At 45.2% G+C, this 19,854-nt stretch overlaps 1 protein-coding gene across 1 annotated transcript in view; it reads right to left on the minus strand.

The window, feature by feature from the left end:
* TG (thyroglobulin) overlaps positions 1–19,854 on the minus strand; it is a 173,478-nt gene that overhangs the window by 24,808 nt on the left and 128,816 nt on the right. The window contains exons 42-43 of the mRNA XM_053395737.1: positions 5,356–5,520; positions 4,178–4,345 (exon numbers count right to left, since the gene is read on the minus strand). Coding sequence (XP_053251712.1) covers positions 4,178–4,345; positions 5,356–5,520 — 333 coding nt within the window. The remainder of the gene's footprint in view (positions 1–4,177; positions 4,346–5,355; positions 5,521–19,854) is intronic.

Below are 19,854 nucleotides of genomic sequence, written 5' to 3' on the forward strand. Positions count from 1 at the left end.
TGTCTAACTTCTCCGCAAACAAATTGGAACAAATGCTTATTCGTTAACCAGTGTGACCTAATCCCCATGCAAACCAAATGTTATGTACTGAGTTGAATAGGATCCAAAAGGCAGCAGTCTGATTGGTCCTAGAACAATAAGGTCCAGAATGCAGCAGTCTGATTGGTCCACAAGAGCCACCCAATCCAGCTCCAGGTGGAAGTGAATCCGCAACCTGATTGGCCTACAGGAGAATCCCGGAATTAGCCAATCACATGGGGCCCATTGTGTAAATAATGTATATAAAACAGATATCTTGGGGGAACTTTCATTCCTCACTACTATGAGCTGAATAAAGAGCATGAAATCCACACTCGACTCTGAGTATATTTCACCAAATCAGGATGAATTTTCAGTAAACAGGTCATCTGGAAGCTCCAGAATTTGCATGAGTCATTCAGAAATCCAGTCAGGAACGATGAAAGCTGTCAAGCACCCGCCCCCATTTTCAACAGAGCCAAGAGTTTTGGGAGGACTCCCACACACAAACATTTTTTAAGGTATAATATGTCTCTGAAATATAATTTCCTTTACCGTCTGTTTTTAAAGAGTAGATTTCTCCCACCCCCAAACTGGCTATAGAGTCATTTCCTGAAAAGCTGGAAACCTGAGCATCCCCTCTGCTCCATCTTGTTGGCAGGAGACTTGCGACTGGCTCAAGAAACTGCCTGGAATCATCTCTTTCCAAATAGTTCCAGAGAGCAGCGTCGAATAACTCACCATTTTTCTTTCTTATCATTGGCCTGACTCGAAAACAAAACAAAAGTGTGTGTATGTGTTTGTGTATCAGTTTGTACACTCAAACAGATGTTTAGGCCTCAAACTCACAAATGGCAGATCCCTCAAGGTCAACGTATGTTTGGAATGTAACAATTTACGCTGCTGACAGGATCTCACATGGGGGGGGGGATCTCCCACACTAGAGCTGGACGGATCAGTTTCTTATTTTGCCAACCTTATATTCAGCCTGCCACATCCATGCCTGAATTTGTGATTTATTTATTTTTGAAGGGGGAAAAAATCCTCACTAATTTTTTCCAACATTTAAGTGAGCATTTCGCTTAACACACACACTTTTGCAAGCAATTTCCCTCCAATATAATGCACACTCCCTTAAAAGGCACATTTTCATCCACAGCTTCCCCTTATTATTATTATTTTTTGGGGGGGGGGGGTTAGAGAACTGCCTGCAAAATCCAGAGACATTTTCAAACGATAGTTGTGTTTTGGTTTGCACCTGGTTTAGAGAAGTGTGAGTTAGGTAAAGGTAAAGGAACACCTGACCATTAGGTCCAGTCGCAGATGACTCTGGGGTTGCGACACTCATCTCGCTCTATAGGCCAAGGGAGCTGGTGTTTGTCCGCAGACAGCATCTTAAAAAGCAGAGACCTTGCCAACAAAGGTCTGTATAGTTAAAGCTATGGTTTTCCCAGCAGTGATGTATGGAAGTGAGAGGTGGACCATAAAGAAGGCTGATCGCCAAAGAATTGATGCTTTTGAATTATGGTGCTGGAGGAGACTCTTGAAAGTCCCATGGACTGCAAGAAGATCAAACATATCCATTCTGAAGGAAATCAGCCCTGAGTGCTCACTGGAAGGACAGATCCTGAAGCTGAAGCTTCAATACTTTAGCCACCTCATGAGAAGAGAAGACTCCCTGGAAAAGACCCTGATGTTGGGAAATATTGAGGGCACAAGGAGAAGGGGACGACAGAGGACGAGATGGTTGGACAGTGTTCTCGAAGCTACCAGCATGAGTTTGACCCAACTGCGGGAGGCAGTGGAAGACAGGAGTGCCTGGCGTGCTCTGGTCCATGGGGTCATGAAGAGTTGGACACGACTAAACGATAACAACATGCATGATGCTTTAGAAAGAAAGTTGCAACAGGTGAGTTGTCAGTCGGAGATATGAGGCAGAAGGCAAAATGAGAGCTGAACTGGTGTCTGATTCAGTGGCAGGTATAGATATTCTGATTACGAAGTCGGAAGAATATCCAGCTCACAGCATGGCTTAAAGGGCCTCATTTCTGGCAGCAAAGGTATGGATATGAAAACAAGCTGGTACTGTCATACCTAAAGGCTAGAATTTCAAAGCTAGCACTGCTGTGCAGCAATGAACTTTCCAGTGTGTATAAGTTATTCTGTGTTACCTGTTGCATTCACAGTTCCCTGGAGGATGAGAGGAACTGGAAGAAAAAGAGTAGGCTCTGCTCTCTTCCAGTTGCTCTCTTCTCCCAGGGAAGAATCAATAAAGATATTGAAAGGAAAAAAGAACGAGTGGTTGCCTAACTTGTTTTTTACATTTCGGAGCAACCAAGAGGCATTCTTTTCATCTGGTGATGAAAAGGCAGACAGTCGCGTGCAGTAAAACAGGCGATAATTGGCAACAGGTTGGTGCAGAGTGCTTCACAGGGGGAAAAGAGAAAGCAAGGAGCCATCGGCCAGGATGCTGAGATGAAAAGACCGAGCACAAAAGGAGCGGGTGCTGCTCTTTGTGGGGAAGAAACACTTTCAGGACTGTCTGCCTCCTGAATATTTCGGCACGCTCACAGACATTTCGCCTCTCGTTATCTTAATTTGAAAAACATGGGCTTCTCTTTCGGCAGCTGGGGAGATGAAGCCCCAGGGACTCTCTGTTACACTGCCCACATCTCCGAGAGCAAATCTGGGATTACAGTCCCTAGTCAAAGTGGCGTCGTGTGGAATCTGCTTGCCAGGAAGCCTGCAGGGACCGAGGCCCCCGAAAGACAAATCTGCAGGCAAATGTGTACAAGAGTCACCTGATATCAAGAAGAATCCCTTTTAGTGGGGGGGGGATGTGGAGTGGCAAGAGGTGATTTATTCTGAAGGTCTGTAAACAACTTGATCAAAAACCTCTCTGGCGTAGAAATAAAACTGTAAACGGAAAACAGCTTAACCCACAAACCAGCTAAGAACAAATATACACAAAACCATATCTAACCAAATATAAGCCATGGTTGTTGAGCAAAACACAGGCCATGAAAGTGGGACATTTTAGGCACAGGGAGGGCAGTATTACATTTCTATCCCAGTGAAATATACTCGGGGTTGAGTGTGGATTTCATGCTCTTTATTCAGCTCATAGTAGTGAGGAGGAATGGAAGTTCCCCCAAAATGTCTGCTTTATATACATTATTTACACAAAGGGCCCCACATGATTGGCTAATTCCGGCATTTTCCTGTAGGCCAATCAGGTTACGGATTCACTTCTACCTGGAGTTGGATTGGGTGGCTCCTGCGGACCAATCAGACTGCTGCATTCTGGATCCTATTATTCTAGGACCAATCAGACTGCTGCATTCTGAATCCTATTGTTCTAGGACCAATCAGACTGCCACAATTTGGATCCTATTCAACTCAGTACATAACACCCAGCTTTCCTCCAAGGACATTAAGGTGACATAGATGATTTTCCCCCACCTGTAGATCCTTCCAGCAGCTAGAAGCTGGCAGCTGCTGTTTCAATTTTCTCAAAGCCATCAAGGGTGATGCAGCTGCACCATCAGGTAGCATCACTGCTATGGAAAAAAACCACAGGGACGAAGCACAGGGACCAGTACATAGTTCTCTAGCAACAGAGGATGGGCATCCTCTTCCTCCTCTCTTCTCAATCAGGCTATCTCCATTCTGGCAACTATATTTTCACTTCCAACTAGGACCGTCTTAAGCATATCCCGTGTTGCAAAAATCCCTCCGGTGCCCTGCCCCTTTCCCAGAGTTGTCAACCTTTTTTTAGGGCTAGAGGAGGTGGGCAGCGGATGGAGGGTGGCTCCTCCGGCAGGAAAGAGGCAGAGGCTGGACGCAACGCCTCCCGGCTCAGCTGGTCGCTTCGTGCCACGGTGGCAACGGCAGGCAGCACACCGAGCGAGTGGGCTTGTGCCAAGCGAGCAAGGGTGAGGGCACCACCCCACAGAATTCGGCGCCTGCAGGCTAAAAGGGAAAAAAACCGAGCCGACGCTCAGCAGGAGCGGCACACGCACCCTCGCTCACTCAGAGCGCTCGTTCAGTGTTCCCTGGACTCCTGCCTGGCACCCTCCAGAACTTGGCGCCCCGGCGCCACTAGCCACTAGCCTCTATGGGTAAGACAGGCCTGCTTCCAGCACAGCAGCCTACCTACCTTAATTGCCTTTGCTCTGCTGATCAGCCCATCTTGTTGAGCACTTCCGATCAGCAGGTCCACCTCTGAAGGTCGAGAACGTTGCAGAGCTGCTGCGAGAGGCTCCTGGAGGTAGACACCGTCAACGACTGGGCTCCAGTACTGGAATGGTCCACTTATAGCCAGGAGCTACGATATGAGTAGAGAGGCAGTCAGTGTTGGGGAGAGGAGAGAGGAACAACATTAAGAACATAGCTGCTGAATCAGGCCAGTGGTCCATCTAGTCCAACATTCTGCTCTCACAGTGGCCAAACGCCCACGGGAAGCCCACAAGCAGGAACTGAGAGCAATAACTGTCTCCCCACTTGTGAATTCCAGGAACTAGCATTCTGTTGGCAGGTCTTCTTAGGTGAATCCTGCCCAATTTCTTTTTTAAATGAACTACAGGCTGATTCATCAGAGCAACTTCTTAACCCAGGCATAGGCAAACTCCGGCCCTCCAGATGTTTTGAGACTACAATTCCCATCATCCCTGACCACTGGTCCTGTTAGCTAGGGATGATGGAAACTATAGTTCCAAAACATCTGGAGGGCCGGAGTTTGCCTGTGCCTTTCTTAACCCATCAATATTCCAGCCATGATAATGATAGAGGACTGGATTGATCTGTTAGCTTTGCTTGAGCACATTAATCAGCCCACCCACAAATCTTTAATTCAGTTCTCCACATTCCCACAGCAAACTGATTTTTTAAAAAATATTCCCATGAAAATTTGCCAGTGTTTTGGTGTGAATTTGTCCTAATCAACACATCTTTGTAAGCAGTGTTAATCAATATACACTTTTGGGGGGCAAACAATTCTCCCTAGCATTCTGCATTTTCATTAATATGTGCATTTCAAGCACATATTCCACTATTATGCATTTTTGTACATTGTTTTATTGGAGAACCACATGGCGAACAGCCGTGTTTCAGTTCACAAAGTGCTTTGAGAAGTGCAAATTTGGTAGTTTCTCCTTTAAATGTGATTTATATTGTCATCATTTCTTCCTTCCTGGCAAATATTGATTCCCCAGACTGAAGGGTAATATTTACCCACACAAAATGAAATACCAATCTCTGCTACTGTTATGGGGCAGATCTGACCTCCGCAACCCACACATTTTCAGCTCTGCCAGCAAAACAAGAAAAGAGGCACACCCTGGTTTGTGCATCATTGAGGACTTTGGCAGGCAACTGGCGGAGGCAGGATACAATTTCTTCGCTGCTGGCTGAAGGGCATCCCAGTTCATGAGCCAAAATGGAAGCTTGTGCCCATGCTTTCTCCTGACTGATGGTTGAAGCAGGAGAAAAAGCAGAACCTCCCTGAAAAGAGAAAACAGATGTCCAAGTCAAGGTGGTTGTGGATTAAGTTCTTCCCTGATGCATCTTAAATCCTGGAAAGCAAAGAATAATTATTTGAAGCAGTAGGGTGGATGAAGCCATTGATGATTGGAGACAAGGAGTGCTGGCCATTATCCAAAGGTCTCTCAGATCTGTGAGATAACCAGCCTCATATAACCAACATGTTCAAGTCTAATTAATGCACGATGGGGTTAACACCATAGAGTAAGCTGTCCTGAATGGATTAGCTTGTTTACTCCCACCCCCCCACCTTGGGAGGAAGGAAATCAAGGATATTGTTCCCCTTCAGTCTACCTGAGAAACTCAACATGTTGCTCCAAGCTCAGACCACATGGCTCCAACCAGCCTCCCTTGAGTTCCTGTACCAGTAATTGAGCAACTTTCACCATGGTAACTTAGCCAAGTTTTACTGCCTGTGTTTTTTGACTGCTGCATGGAAAAGCACATGAACCTGACCTATGAAGAGTTTGTAAGTAGAGTGGTACCTCAGGTTAAGTACTTAATTGGTTCCGGAGGTCCGTACTTAACCTGAAACTGTTCTTAACCTGAAGCACCACTTTAGCTAATGGAGCCTCCTGCTGCCGCTGCACTGCCGGAGCCCAATTTCTGTTCTCATCCTGAAGCAAAGTTCTTAACCTGAAGCACTATTTCTGGGTTAGCGGAGTCTGTAACCTGAAGCGTATGTAACCTGAGGTACCACTGTAAACCATGTTTAACCTACCAAACGTGCAGTCTTTTTCTATGCTAAAGGAAGAGGGGAACTTTGTAAGGAACTTAGAAGGGCACGTTTCAAAGGCCTAACATCCCATATTTCCATACTTTACTTTGCGTTTTTAAATCGTTGCTGGGCATCTCTCACCAAAAGTACTTGCCCCAAACTTGGATTTTGGCATGCAGGGAATTCTCCTTTATATACCATACTTTCCCATGTATAAGATTAGGGTTTTTTTTTTTACTTTAAAATAAGGTTAAAAATCTCAGATAGTGCATATGCCCATTTTCTAAATTTGGGGTCTCCAAAAGTAGGGGGCATCTTATACATGGAGGTGTCTTATACACAGAAAAATCCGGTACCTATTTTTTCCTTGCTGCTAACACCTAGCCATGACGGCTATGCTCAGCCTACATAGGTGGAAACAGCAATGCTTCTTAATTTCCCGTAGCTCTGGGAGGGGAATAGGGGCCTCCTAGCAACTCTCAGCACCTTTCAGAATTCTTTGGAGAAGCCATGACTGTATATAGTATACTACTGTTTTATATGTATGGTGTAAATGTGGTCTAAGCGAAATCTACTTCCCTCTGCTTCCCCCCACCCACTCAGGTCCTTATCACTAACATCCAGCTGCATCCTCTCATCAGGAAATTGTGAAAATTGTGAAATTGTGAAAGTATGAAGCCACATCTCACTGGGAATTGATAGGCCCATTTATACTCGTTAACGGGGAGTCAAATATGAGGGTTTCTCTTGCGGAAGCAGTCTCAGATTAGGATATCTCTCAACTGCCCCTAGCAGCTGGTTCGCTTCCCTGCCTCCCTGGATAGCTGAATGACTTCTAAGACTGTCTTTCCAAAGTTCTGGTAGTTTGGGGCACATTCCCCCCCCCCTGAAAAATGGATCTGGGAACTATCAACTTGGTGTAAGCATGACTCACAGCAGCTTACAACATTTTGAAATTAAAATTTTATAAAATAGCAATACAGTGGTACATCGGGTTAAGAACTTAATTCATTCTGGAGGTCCCTTCTTAACCTGAAACTGTTCTTAACCTGAGGTACCACTTCAGCTAATTGCCGCCGCGCAATTTCTGTTCTCATCCTGAAGCAAAGTTCTTAACCCGAGGTACTATTACTGGGTTAGCAGAGTCTGTAACCTGAAGCATCTGTAACCTGAAGCGTCTGTAACCCGAGGTAGCACTGTATAAGAATAATCCACCAACACGATAGGGTTAAAACCAGTTAGAAGAGTTAAAGCCAAAACATAAAAAAGCATTATCTGGAATAAAATGGTTGTTAACAACCAAAAATAAATGACATATTGTATTTTTTAATATTTTGTTGGAAGCCGCCCAGAGTGGCTGGGGAAACCCAGCCAGATGGGCGGGGTATAAATAAATTTATTATTATTATTATTATTATTATTATTATTATTATTATTATTATTATTATTACAAGGGTGGGTTGGGGGAGCAGTCAACCACAATTAACAGAACACAGCATTTCATAATCTGGGAGCAGCCACGGAAAAGGCTCCCTCTCGTTTCCCATTTGCATCCACCCTTTGAATGGACACAGAGCCATTGAGTCCTGGTATACGGAGCTATGGGACAAAACTTGAGAGCCACTATGGCGCAGTGGTTAGAGTGTTGGACTAGGACCTGGGAGACCAGAGTTCAAATCCCCGCTCAGCCCATGAAGCTCACCTTGGGCCAGTCACTGCTTCTCGGCCTAACCTACCTCACAGGGTTGTTGTGAAGACAAAAATAGGGAGGTGGAAACTATGTTCACCACCTGAAGCTCCTTGGAGGAAAATGGTGGTATATAAAATAAAATAATGAAACGCCAGGAGAGGATTAGTGCCTTGAAACTGAGAGAAAGAGCAAGCAAGCAAGAGAACCCTTCTTTTCCTTGGACTACTTGCATCCTTTCATGGGAGGAAAGAGCATGTTCTGGGACAACTACAAGAAATGAGCATCCATTGTCAATAATAATAATAATAATAATAATAATAATAATAATAATAATAAATGCCCAGGGCACCCACATCATCATCTTCTACTCACTTTTTCCTTAAAGGGAGGCAAAACCTGTGTGATGTGATCCATGAGAGGCAGTCAAGTACAGCATTCATTGTAATGCTAGAGAAGACATGCAAGGGAATGTTTGGTCCAGCCAGTCGAAACTTCCTGTTTCCTCCTGGCTGGAGCATCCTTCCTTCTGCATGTGATAGAAGGTGGGCGTGACCTAACCTGTCCAGGTAACGAAAGGACGAGTCACGCAGCACACTTTCCTCTTTTTGACTTCTTCGTTTGACCAGTTTCTAGCTTAGCTACATATTTGTAACTAAGTCTGCCTTCAGGAATCCAACTGTGAACTGATGTGAGTAAACATATTTTACTGACTTTGAATAAGATTGTCGTGTCTTTATTCTTTTTAGAGGAATTCAAGGGATCTTACTAGGAATGTACAATTCAATCTGAGACAGATTGAATTGTATAATAGTGAGAGGCTCACACGAGCCTGCAACCAGCTATCTGCTGTGCATAAAAAGGGAGAATGTAACTCTGCTACATAAAGGATCTTGCTAGTGCAGGTTAGGAAGGATATTAATAAACAATATATCCACTCCTGCCACCCTGAACATTCCCACAATACTTACAGAATAGAACCAGCACCTTCTGCTTCTGCTTGTGGTATGCCTCTACACCACCTGTGGCTCTTAATCTGATGCTATTTCTGAATTTACCATCTCACTGGTTCCTGGTCTATGATTTTGGAATCCCTTAGAACCCACTTTCAGCTACACAGTGGATCCCTCGTGCCTGTTTTCCCCACGTCTGTCGGCTATGAATGGCAGAGAGATGCTTTTACACTTAAGACTGTTGATATTTAGCTCCTTACAAAGAGACGTTAACTTGATGCAAAGAAGACAATTGCAGACAGCAAGCAGATAACATCTGATCTATAATGCTAAAACAGATTTAGTAAAAAGAAAAAAAGTGGTTTCACAAATGACTCATCCTAAGTTTGGAACATTGGTTAACACTCTGAGTTGTCGAAACTTCATACACACACACAAACACACACACTACACACAAATAGCATGACATGAAAACGTCATGTACTGGGATATGGTTGACTTTGCCTGGAGAGTACTGCATTGATGACTCTGCAAAGAATATATATAACTGCACATAAATTCAGCAGGCAGCCATTCATTCTGAAGCACGTAGCAACTATTTCAAATAAAACCTATGTATAACACTGTGGTGTCTTCTTGTTAGATCCCTGTCTTTCAGCATAGGAAACTCAAGAAAACAACACCCACCAAGTTGACTCTCACATTACTTTGACCTAGCAAGAAGATTAATCACTGTATCAGAAAAAGAACACAAAGCGTCATGTATGAGGGGTGAGCAGTTTGCCATATGTCTGGATTTTCCCAGATGTTACTGGGATTTCGAAGGTGGAATTTCCGAAAGGTGGCGCATTGTCCTTAGTAATTGTAAAAAAAAAAAAGTTCAACAAATTGGGGGGTTTCCTTTAAAAAGCTCAAAAAATTGTGGTTTTCCCTAAAAGAAGCTCAGCAACTTTTGTGGTGTCCTGGTTTTTACTTTTTGAAATATGGCAACCCTATAACAAGGTTATAGTACGACAAGGCTGTGTATTGTCTCCCTGCTTATTTAACTTATATGCAGAATTCATCATGCGAAAGGCTGGGCTGCAGTAAGGAGCTGGTGTAAGAAACTTTCCTCCCTAACCTACCCCCAGGGAGCAAGTCTGCATGTTTCTATAAATAAGGCAACTCATTTCCTTTTCTTCTGATTATGTCTATCATAGGTTTCTGTTATGTACTAAGCTTGGATCCTAGAACAATAGGCAAGTAGGATCCTAAAATGCAACAGCTGATTGGCTTGCAGGAAAAGACCAATCAGGCTCCAGGAGGAAGTTAATCAGCCTATTAGGCTGGTAGGGTCGTAGAATGCAACAACTGATTGGCCTGCAGGAAAAGACCAATCAGGCTCCAGGAGGAAGTTAACCAGCCTATTAGGCTGGTAGGGTCGTAGAATGCAACAGCTGATTGGCTTGCAGGAAAAGACCAATCAGGCTCCAGGAGGAAGTTAATCAGCCTATTAGGCTGGTAGGGTCGTAGAATGCAACAACTGATTGGCCTGCAGGAAAAGACCAATCAGGCTCCAGGGGGGAAGCAGACACAGCCAATCAGATGGGACTCATTGTGTAAATAATGTATATAAAAGCCTGAGGTTTGGGGGACAATTCAATCACTGTTTTACAAGCTGCAATAAAGAGCATGAAATCACTACAGGACTCCGAGTATATTTCAGTTTCCAAATATAATCAGAAAGAGGCGCTGAGTCAATCCTGCACTCTCACCAGATGTGAAGGACTCCCAGGAGACCACTTACTTTTCTGCTGTCCAAGGATTTTGCCCTTCGACTGTCTGCTTTGTAGGGAAACTATTTTAGGAATCCCCGAAAGAAACAGGGAGCTACGTTGGAGCCTGACTCATCTAAAGACAATGGGTGTGATCCAAAGAACATCGGACACACCCAAGATTTGGCCTGCACCTTATTTTATTGCACACTGTATTTTTTGCAAAGCAATGTTTCCTAATAGAACACCATTTTTTGTGCTCCTTTCACTAGTATTTGTGTTTTCATGGGCATTTCCCTCTAATATATGCATTTTTGTGCACTATTTGGCAGGAGACCTAAGGCGAGAATTTTGAAGGATGGCAGTGTTTTGGTTCTTGCGTTGTTTTGAAGAAAAGTATGAATTAGGTGTATTTGCCATTAAATGCAAGCTGAATAGATTTTTTCCCACCCACACTGGACTACTGTAAGACCCTCTACATGGGGTTGCCCTTGAAGACAGATCTGATAAAAGGTTTGCCTTGGAGGTCATTTTGCTATAAACAAGCATTTGCTTGATCTGGCTAGTTGTAAATTTGCAATACATTCAGCAGTTTTGAGTGCCATGCTGGTTTCCGTATTACAGGCCACTTCCCACATGCGAATGTTTTTGATAACTTTTTTTTGTATCCAGAAAAGTCTGTGTTCAGCTTTCAAATTTGCTCCAGGCTGCAGTAGCAGCAGCTGAGTTCGCTTAATCCCTCAAAAATAAATAGATTTGTAGGCTTCTATTAAGGGGCTTAATATCCTTCTCTCATTCTTGATGGCGGCAATCTCGCTGGAGGGTTGCAAAAAGAAAAGAAAAAAAGAGCTGCGAAAACAAACATGCAAAGGGTGTCCTTTTAAAAGAAACATATACTAGCCTCGCTGCTAATCATGTTAGTTCTGCTGAGGACCTGAAGAACAGCCACGTGCGAATGGAAACTGCCTGAAGGGATGTTATCTCCACATAGACGAAGTCTCTCCCACCACAGAACTTTATCTGCTTTGCCTTGAGGTTCGTAACTGGAGGGGTCAAAGGATATTTCTCAATGGGCTGGACTCAGCCCTGAGTTGATGACCTGCTACAAGGGGTCAGCAAACTTTTTATGCAGGGGGCTGGTCCACTGTCCCTCAGAACTTGTGGGTGGCCGGACTATATTTTGAAAGAAAAGAATGAATTCCTATGCTCCACAAATAACCCAGAGATGCATTTTAAATAAAGGGACATATTCTACTCATGTAAAAACACCAGGCAGGCCCCACAAATAAACCAGAGATGCATTTTAAATGCATTCTACTCATGTAAAAACACGCTGATTCCCAGACCATCCACGGGCCGGATCTAGAAGGTAATTGGGCCAGATCTGGCCCCTGGGTCTTAGTTTGCCTAAGTAAAGGTAAAGGGACCCCTGACCATTAGGTCCAGTCGTGACTGACTCTGGGGTTGCGGCACTCATCTCACTTTATTGGCCGAGGGAGCCGGCATACAGCTTCCGGGTCATGTGACCAGCATGACTAAGCCGCTTCTGGCGAACCAGAGCAGCACACAGAAACGCCATTTACCTTCCCGCCGGAGCGGTATCTTTATCTACTTACACTTTGACGTGCTTTCGAACTGCTAGGTTGGCAGGAGCAGGGACCAAGCAACGGGAGCTCACCCCATCGCGGGGATTCAAACTACCTACCTTCTGATCAACAATTCCTAGCCACTGTGGTTTAACCCACAGCACCACCCGCGACCCTTAGTTTGCCTACCCATGTGCTAACCCCTAGAATTGTTATATGCTCATTTGCTTTTTTAAAAATGCAGTACTCCTGCATTTCACAAGGCAGCTGAGAGTTGATAGCACTCAGCCAAATGGGCAAATGATCTGACTCAACAGAAGGGAGCATATATAGGTTCACACTTATTGGGTTCACTAAGGGCTTCTGCCATAACTCACTCCACTCACGAGCCCTGTCTATCCCGTTGTTGGATAACAGCATCCATCAGCCATGACAGCTGCAGCCACCAGCTCGCTGGTTTGCATACAAACGGTTCCAGTTTTAATCGCCAACATCTCCAAGAACAGCTGCCAATGTCCCCAGTAACAATTCCATTGTTGCAGCCCATCCATGAGCCTTAAGGTGAAGGGCAGGCAAATAATGAAGATGATAATAAACCCCACCAGTGTGAACTAGATTGTCATGGACTGGCTGGATGCTGAGGAGAGGCACCAGCTGGGAAACCCCCGGGGAAGAAGGCTCAGAGCCCAGGGAGTGGTGGTGGGACGACGATGGGTAGTCAGAAGGAGAAGAAGGAGCAGACTGAGGTGTCAGAAGCTGAAGAGGTAACAGGGTTTAGTGAGCAGGAAGAGTCTGTAGCAGAGAGCAGTCCAGAATCAGAGGTAGAAGCGGAGGCTGGGGGGGGGAGGCAGAGATGAGGCAGGCTGCTGAAGAAGCCAGGGGCCCTCCCCCTCCTGATGTGATCTGCTCACCTCCCCCTGGTCTCCCAGAACCCGAAGAGGTATGAAGAGGGTGCAGCAGAGGCAGAAGCTTTGAAAGAGTCTCAGATTGCTTGGGAAGAACCCATAGGAGGAAGAGGCAACTGTGGAAGGCAGGGCACTTCAGTCCTCACAACTGACTCATTGGGGCAAGATCTACCAAGAAGAGCTGCTGGGCTCGCTAGGCCTGAGCTGTTTTGTTTCTTTGAATAAAGAGCTAACTTCACTGATGCCGTGTGAGTTACTGCAGACACCTGCCCTGACACTGGAGTGTTTTTGCCTGGCTGAAATGTGCCCTTGAACTTTGACAATGCCTCTTGCTTGTCTGGATGGATGATAGAGATGGATGGATGGGTGGGTGGGTTGGTGGTAGAAACAAGCCTATTGTGAAAAGGTAAAGTTTCCATTCCTTGCTCTGCCCATCTTTGCTGTTGCTCCAGCCCACAGCTGGTGCATGGACCTCATCTGACTGCCCAGAAGAATGTGAAAAAGGTTCCCCTGATACAGAGATTGTACTGTACGCATATATGTGTGTGTGTGTAAAGGGACCCCTGAACATTAGGTCCAGCCGTGGCCAACTCTGGGGTTGTGGCGCTCATCTCGATTTATTGGCTGAGGGAGCCGGCGTACAGCTTCCGGGTCATGTGGCCAGCATGACTAAGCCGCTTCTGGCGAACAAGAGCAGCGCACGGAAATGCCGTTTACCTTCCCGCTGGAGCAGTACCTATTTATCTACTTGCACTATGACTTGCTTTCGAACTGCTAGGTTGGCAGGAGCAGGGACCGAGCAATGGGAGCTTACCCCATTGTGGGGATTCGAACCGCCAACCTTCTGATCGGCAAGTCCTAGGCTTTGTGGTTTAACCCACAGCGCCACCCACGTCATATATATACACAATGCAAAGTACTTCAAACTAGCATGAACTTTGGCTGCATCATGCAGGAATCTCTGCAATGCCTCCCTGTTGTGGAGGAGGGCGAATGACCTCCAGTGACTTTTGGAAACCTGCTGAACGTCTGAGTCAAACCAAGAGAAAAAGGAACACCCACGTAAATCTTGCTCTCTCATTCGGAAAGGAATCGAAAATAAAACTGCTGGTAATGTAATGCCATTGCACTAATCTGGGGTGTGACTGCGTTTGGAAGACTGCGTAGCGTTCTGGATGCCTCACCTGAAAAAGAATATTCTGGGGTTGGGGAAGGTTTAGGAAAGGGCCACCAAAATGATCGAGGGGAGGAAAGGTGAGGAAAGGTTGCAGCGTTTGGGGCTTTTAATTTAGAAAAATGGTGAGTTAGATGCGACATGATAGAAGTTCATAAAATTATACGTTGCATGGAGAAAGGGGAGAGGGAAAAGTTTTCCCCCTTCTCTCATAGCACTAGAAGTTAAGGAAACCCAACGAAGCTGAATGTTGGAAGATGTGGGACAGATAAAAGAATTTCTTCATGTGGCACATAGTTAAACTGTGGAACTCACTGCCACAGGAAACAGTGGTGTTCACCAGCATGGACGGCTTTAAAAAAAGATTAGACAAGTTCATGGGTGGCTACTAAGCCATGATGGATATGCTTTGCTTCCACAGTCAAGAGCATGGTTAGGCAACCTAAGGCCCGGGGGTCGGATGTGGCCCAAACGCCTTCTCAATCCGGCCCGCGGACGGTCCGGGAATCAGTGTGTTTTTACATGAGTAGAATGTGTGCTTTTATTTAAAATGCATCTCTGGGTTATTTGTGGGGCCTGCCTGCTGTTTTTACATGAGTAGAATGTGTGCTTTTATTTAAAGAGTATCTCTGGGTTATTTGTGGGGCATAGGAATTCGTGTGTGTTTTGTTTTGTTTTTTCAAAATATAGTCCAGCCCCCCACAAGGTCTGAGGGACAGTGGACCGGCCCCCTGCTGAAAAAGTTTGCTGACCCCTGGTCAAGAGGCAGTAATGATCCTGAATACCAGTTGCTGGAAGCCACAGGAGAGAAGAGGACTCTTATGTTTGGGTCCTGTTGTGGGTTTCGCACAGGCATCTGGTTGGCCGCTGTGGGAACAGGATGCTGGACTAGATGGGCCATTGGCCTGATCCAGCGAGCATCCTCTTATGCAGGCGTCCCCAAACTTTGCCCTCCAGATGTTTTGGGACTACAATTCCCATCATCCCTGGTCCTGTTAGCTAGGGATGATGGGAGTTGTAGTCCCAAAACATCTGGAGGGCCAAGTTTGGGGATGCCTGCTCTTATGTTATCATGTTTCAAAATTAATTGCTCCAGTGGAGTGAAGCAATTCTGGAGCCTGCCCTCCTCCATGAAGTCTAACTTCAGCAGCAACAGACAGAAGCCCGGCATTTGTGAATTATGCAACTCTGCACACTGCGTTATGAATCAGGGCACTTCGGGAAAATGCTCAAATGCTGAAGTAGCTGCGTTAGCAGTGTGTTGCGTATGTAACACACTGTCCTTTCTGCTGCACTTCCGTGTACAGCTGTAGAATCGTGTTTCTTCCTTCCCTTACTGCACAAGCTCTTACTGGGGGAAAAGGGGATTTTTCCTCCCTTGCTACATTCCAGAAGAGGTCACAGTAGGTCAGAACCAGAAGAATATCTGTAGCAGACGGAGATAAACCAAAGAAAGCCTCATTGGTATTTATGTATGTGACTAGGTAAAGGTAAAGGGACCCCTGACCATCAGGTCCAGTCGTAGCCAACTCTGGGGTTGCGGCGCTCATCTTGCTTTATTGGCCGAGGGAGCCGGCGTACAGCTTCCGGGTCATGTGGCCAGCATGACTAAGCCGCTTCTGGTGAACCAGAGCAGCGCATGGAAATGCCGTTTACCTTCCTGCCAGAGCGGTTCCTGTTTATCTACTTGCACTTTGACGTGCTTTCGAACTGCTAGGTTGGCAGGAGCAGGGACCGAACAACGGGTGCTCACCCCGATTCGAACCACCAACCTTCTGATCGGCAAGTCCTAGGCTCTGTAGTTTAACCCACAGCGCCACCCGCGTCCCTCATGTGACTAGGTAAAAAAGGCAAAGGACCCCTGAACGGTTAAGTCCAGTCAAAGGCAGCTATGGGATTGCAGTGCTCATCTCACTTTCAGGCTGAGGGAGCCGGCGTTTGTCCGCAGACAGCTTTCCGAGTCATGTGGCCGGCATGACTAAACTGCTTCTGGTGCAACGGAACACCGTGACAGAAGCCAGAACGCATGAAAACATCTTTACCTTCCCGCCGCAGCGGTACCTATTTATCTACTTGCACTGGTGTTGTTTCAAACTGCTAGGTTGGCAGGAGCTGGGAAAGAGCAACAGGAGCTCACCCCGTCGCGGGGATTCGAACTGCCGACCTTCCGATCGGCAAGGCGAAGAGGCTCAGTGGTTTAGACCACAGTGCCACCCACTCCCCTGCTGTATGTGACTACAGCAGCAAGGATTCTCTGTGCACAGAAATAGAAGGAAGAGAGAACACCCTCAAAGGAAGAAAGGTTGGTGAAAATACTGGAATACGCAGAGATGGCAAAACTGACGGCACTGATAAAGAGACACAAATTTAGAATCCTTTAAAGAGGACTGGAAACCCTTTCCAGTCTTTTAAAAAAGTTATTTCCCATATGCGAAGACCACAGCAGGATTTGAAATAGCAGAATATATTAAGAAACATGTTAAAGAAGATGAAGTTAGATAAGACAAAGCTTTAAAACGCAATTGTATGTAATTTGGGTTATAAGCCTCGATGTCACTAGTTTTGTTGAATTGGAATATAGGTGTTGAGTAACAAAATGTAACTTTTGATATGGAAAAAGAATAAAATATTATTTTTTAAAAAGAGAAAAAAGAACCTGAAGATTATCTGTAGTAGAAAGAGATAAAACAGAGATGGTTAAAGTGCCTTTCAGGTGCTTGCAAACTACAATTCCCAACAGAGATGGCCAGTGACAACGCTGGCTTGGGCTGATGGGAGTTTGATTCGATTTATTGTATGCCTTTGCCGCTTTTAATTCAAAGGAATCCCAAAGCGGCTCACAAACAATGAATAACAATAACGTGATTGAACATTGCAGATACAGCATCGCTCATATAGGACAATTATCAAATTGTCAGTGCAACAATTGCAATCTACAAAACACCGTTAGTAACTAGAAAACAAGCTAAGCGTCACAATTACAGTGGAAGCCATATGTTATATGATTAACAAATCTATAAATAACAATAATCTATAAAACAGTGTTAGCAGCATTAACAAGAGAGCAGCTGAAAGATAAACGAAGGACTGTTCAAACTGTACACACTCCCATGACTCATAATATCTTCCACTCTATTCAGCTCAATAAAAGGTGTGTGCCCACAGAACATGTGGGATCTACCGCGCTGTTCTCCAGTACCTCACCAATGCCCCCTGTCTCCCAGCCTCTGCCACACTGTGGCCCAAGCCAGAATACCAGATTCTGCATGATTAAAAACATAATCATGAACCGCCATTTGACCAAGCAATATTTAGAACTGCATCATGCCATAAAAACACTAAAAGACACAATTGCTTTGCAAGCGCCACCTGACTGATTATAATCAGTCCAACACCACCAGATGCCTGGAAGTAGAGGCAGGTCTTAACCTGGTGCTGAGAAGATAGTAATAATGGTGGCGACAGGGGGCTTCCTTAGGCTAGTCACCGACCCTTGACTTCTCCTACCTCACAAGGTTGTTGTGAAGGAAACGTTACCAGGAGTGTGTCAGAAGCCACCGGGCTAGAATAGAGAACCTCTGGGTCTTCACGCAGATTTTGCTATCCAAATGATCATTATATAAAAATTCACTTATCCAAACACAAGGATTACGCACCACCGATTCAGATATCCAAACAGCTGGACCTGTGTGTAGTACTTTAAACAAATAAACAGCCTTAAACAAGCCTAACTTTCTGTGTCTTGATGTCCCATGGCAGCTGTTTCACCAGAAATCATGGTGGGAAGGAAGGGAAGAGATCAGACAAATAAGAGAACATTTTTGCAAAGTTTCAGACAGCTTTCCAGGGGGGTTTTGTGGTCATTTGGGGGTAAAAATTCTGTGATCAGAAACACATTAGAAACTTCCCCATAGGAATCAATGCAAAAGGTTGACTCATTATGTGAATGCTTGCCTAACATACGATTTCCTGAAAACTCATTGTGTTTGTATCAAAAGGTCCCTGGGGTTCCAGTTTGCCTCCATTTGTGCCAGCAACCAATTGGTGTCCGCTGATTTTTGTAAGAGCCAATAAAAAATGATTCCAGGTTCTTTCCCTGGGCAATAATCTGCACTGACCGGTGTCTGTTTAGCTGCTAGACACAACTTTTATGTGAACAAGTCAGCAACGGGGGTCCTGTGGCCCTTCAGATGTTGGGGCCTACAACTTCTACCGCTCCTGATTCTTGGCCATGCTGGCTGGGGCTTGTGGAGTCAATCCACATCTGGAGAGCCAGGGGGTTCCACATCCCAGTTCATCACATATCCAGCCACAAATTAAGAAGAATATGGACAAGCTGGAACATCTGCAGAGGAGGGTGGCCAAGATGGTCAAGGGACTGGAAACCAAGCCTGATTTGAAACGGTTGAGGGAGTTTAGCCTGGAAAAGAGGAGACTGAGAGGAGATATGATAGCCATCTTCAAATAGCTTAAGAGTTGTCATATGGAAGATGGAGCAAGCTTGTTTTCTCCTACTCTGGAGGGTAGGACCTGAACCAATGGATTCAAGTTGCAAGGAAAGAGATTCTGACTAAACACCAGGAAGGACTTTATGATGGTAAGAGTTGTTCGATGGTGGAAGGGACTCTCCCAGGAGGTTGTTGACTCTCCTTCCTTGGAGGTTTAAAAGCAGAAGCTGGATGACCACTTGTCATAAATCGTATCGTAAAACCTTTATTGGCATCACATACAGTGGTACCTCGGGTTACATATGCTTCAGGTTACAGACTCCACTAACCCAGAAATAGTACCTTAGGTTAAGAACTTTGCTTTAGGATGAGAACAGAAATTGTGCTTTAGCGGCGCAGCGGCAGCAGGAGGCCCCACTAGCTAAAGTGGTGCTTCAGGTTAAGAACAGTTTCAGGTTAAGAACGGACCTCCGGAACGAATTAAGTACTTAACCCGAGGTACCACTGTACATCTTCCAAAACAAATCAATACAGAATTACCACTTCCCCAGTGGCACAAAACATTTGCTAAAAGAAAGGAGGCAGAGCAGTCTATTGTCACATCTCTTGGCCTCCAGGGAGATCAGACGTCTGCAGTGTATTTCGACGACAAAAAACCAAATAGAAATATTTAGCCACTAACTTGGTGAGCTCCTGATCATTCCCCAGAAATAGAAAATGTATGACCTCTGACTCTGGTTTACATTTAGGGAAACAGAGTTGATCTAGAAATTGCTGACGGAGATCAGCATATAGTTTACAATTAAGAACCATATGTGTAAGGGTTTCTACCAGGTGATCCTGACATGGGCAAGTTCTTTCTCCTTCCACCTTGCCTGAGAACCTTCCACTTGTCATAAATGCTTTAGTTGAGATTCCTGCACTGCAGGGAGTTGTCTCCCAAACTTGGGTCTCCACCTGTTGTTGGACTACAACTCCCATCATCCCAAGCTAGCAGGACCAGCGGTCAGAGATGATGGGATTTTTAGTCCAACAACAACTGGAGACCCAAGTTTGGGAAATTCCAGACT

The sequence above is a fragment of the Podarcis raffonei genome, chromosome 7 (assembly GCF_027172205.1).
Source record: "Podarcis raffonei isolate rPodRaf1 chromosome 7, rPodRaf1.pri, whole genome shotgun sequence".
Lineage (NCBI taxonomy): Eukaryota > Metazoa > Chordata > Lepidosauria > Squamata > Lacertidae > Podarcis > Podarcis raffonei.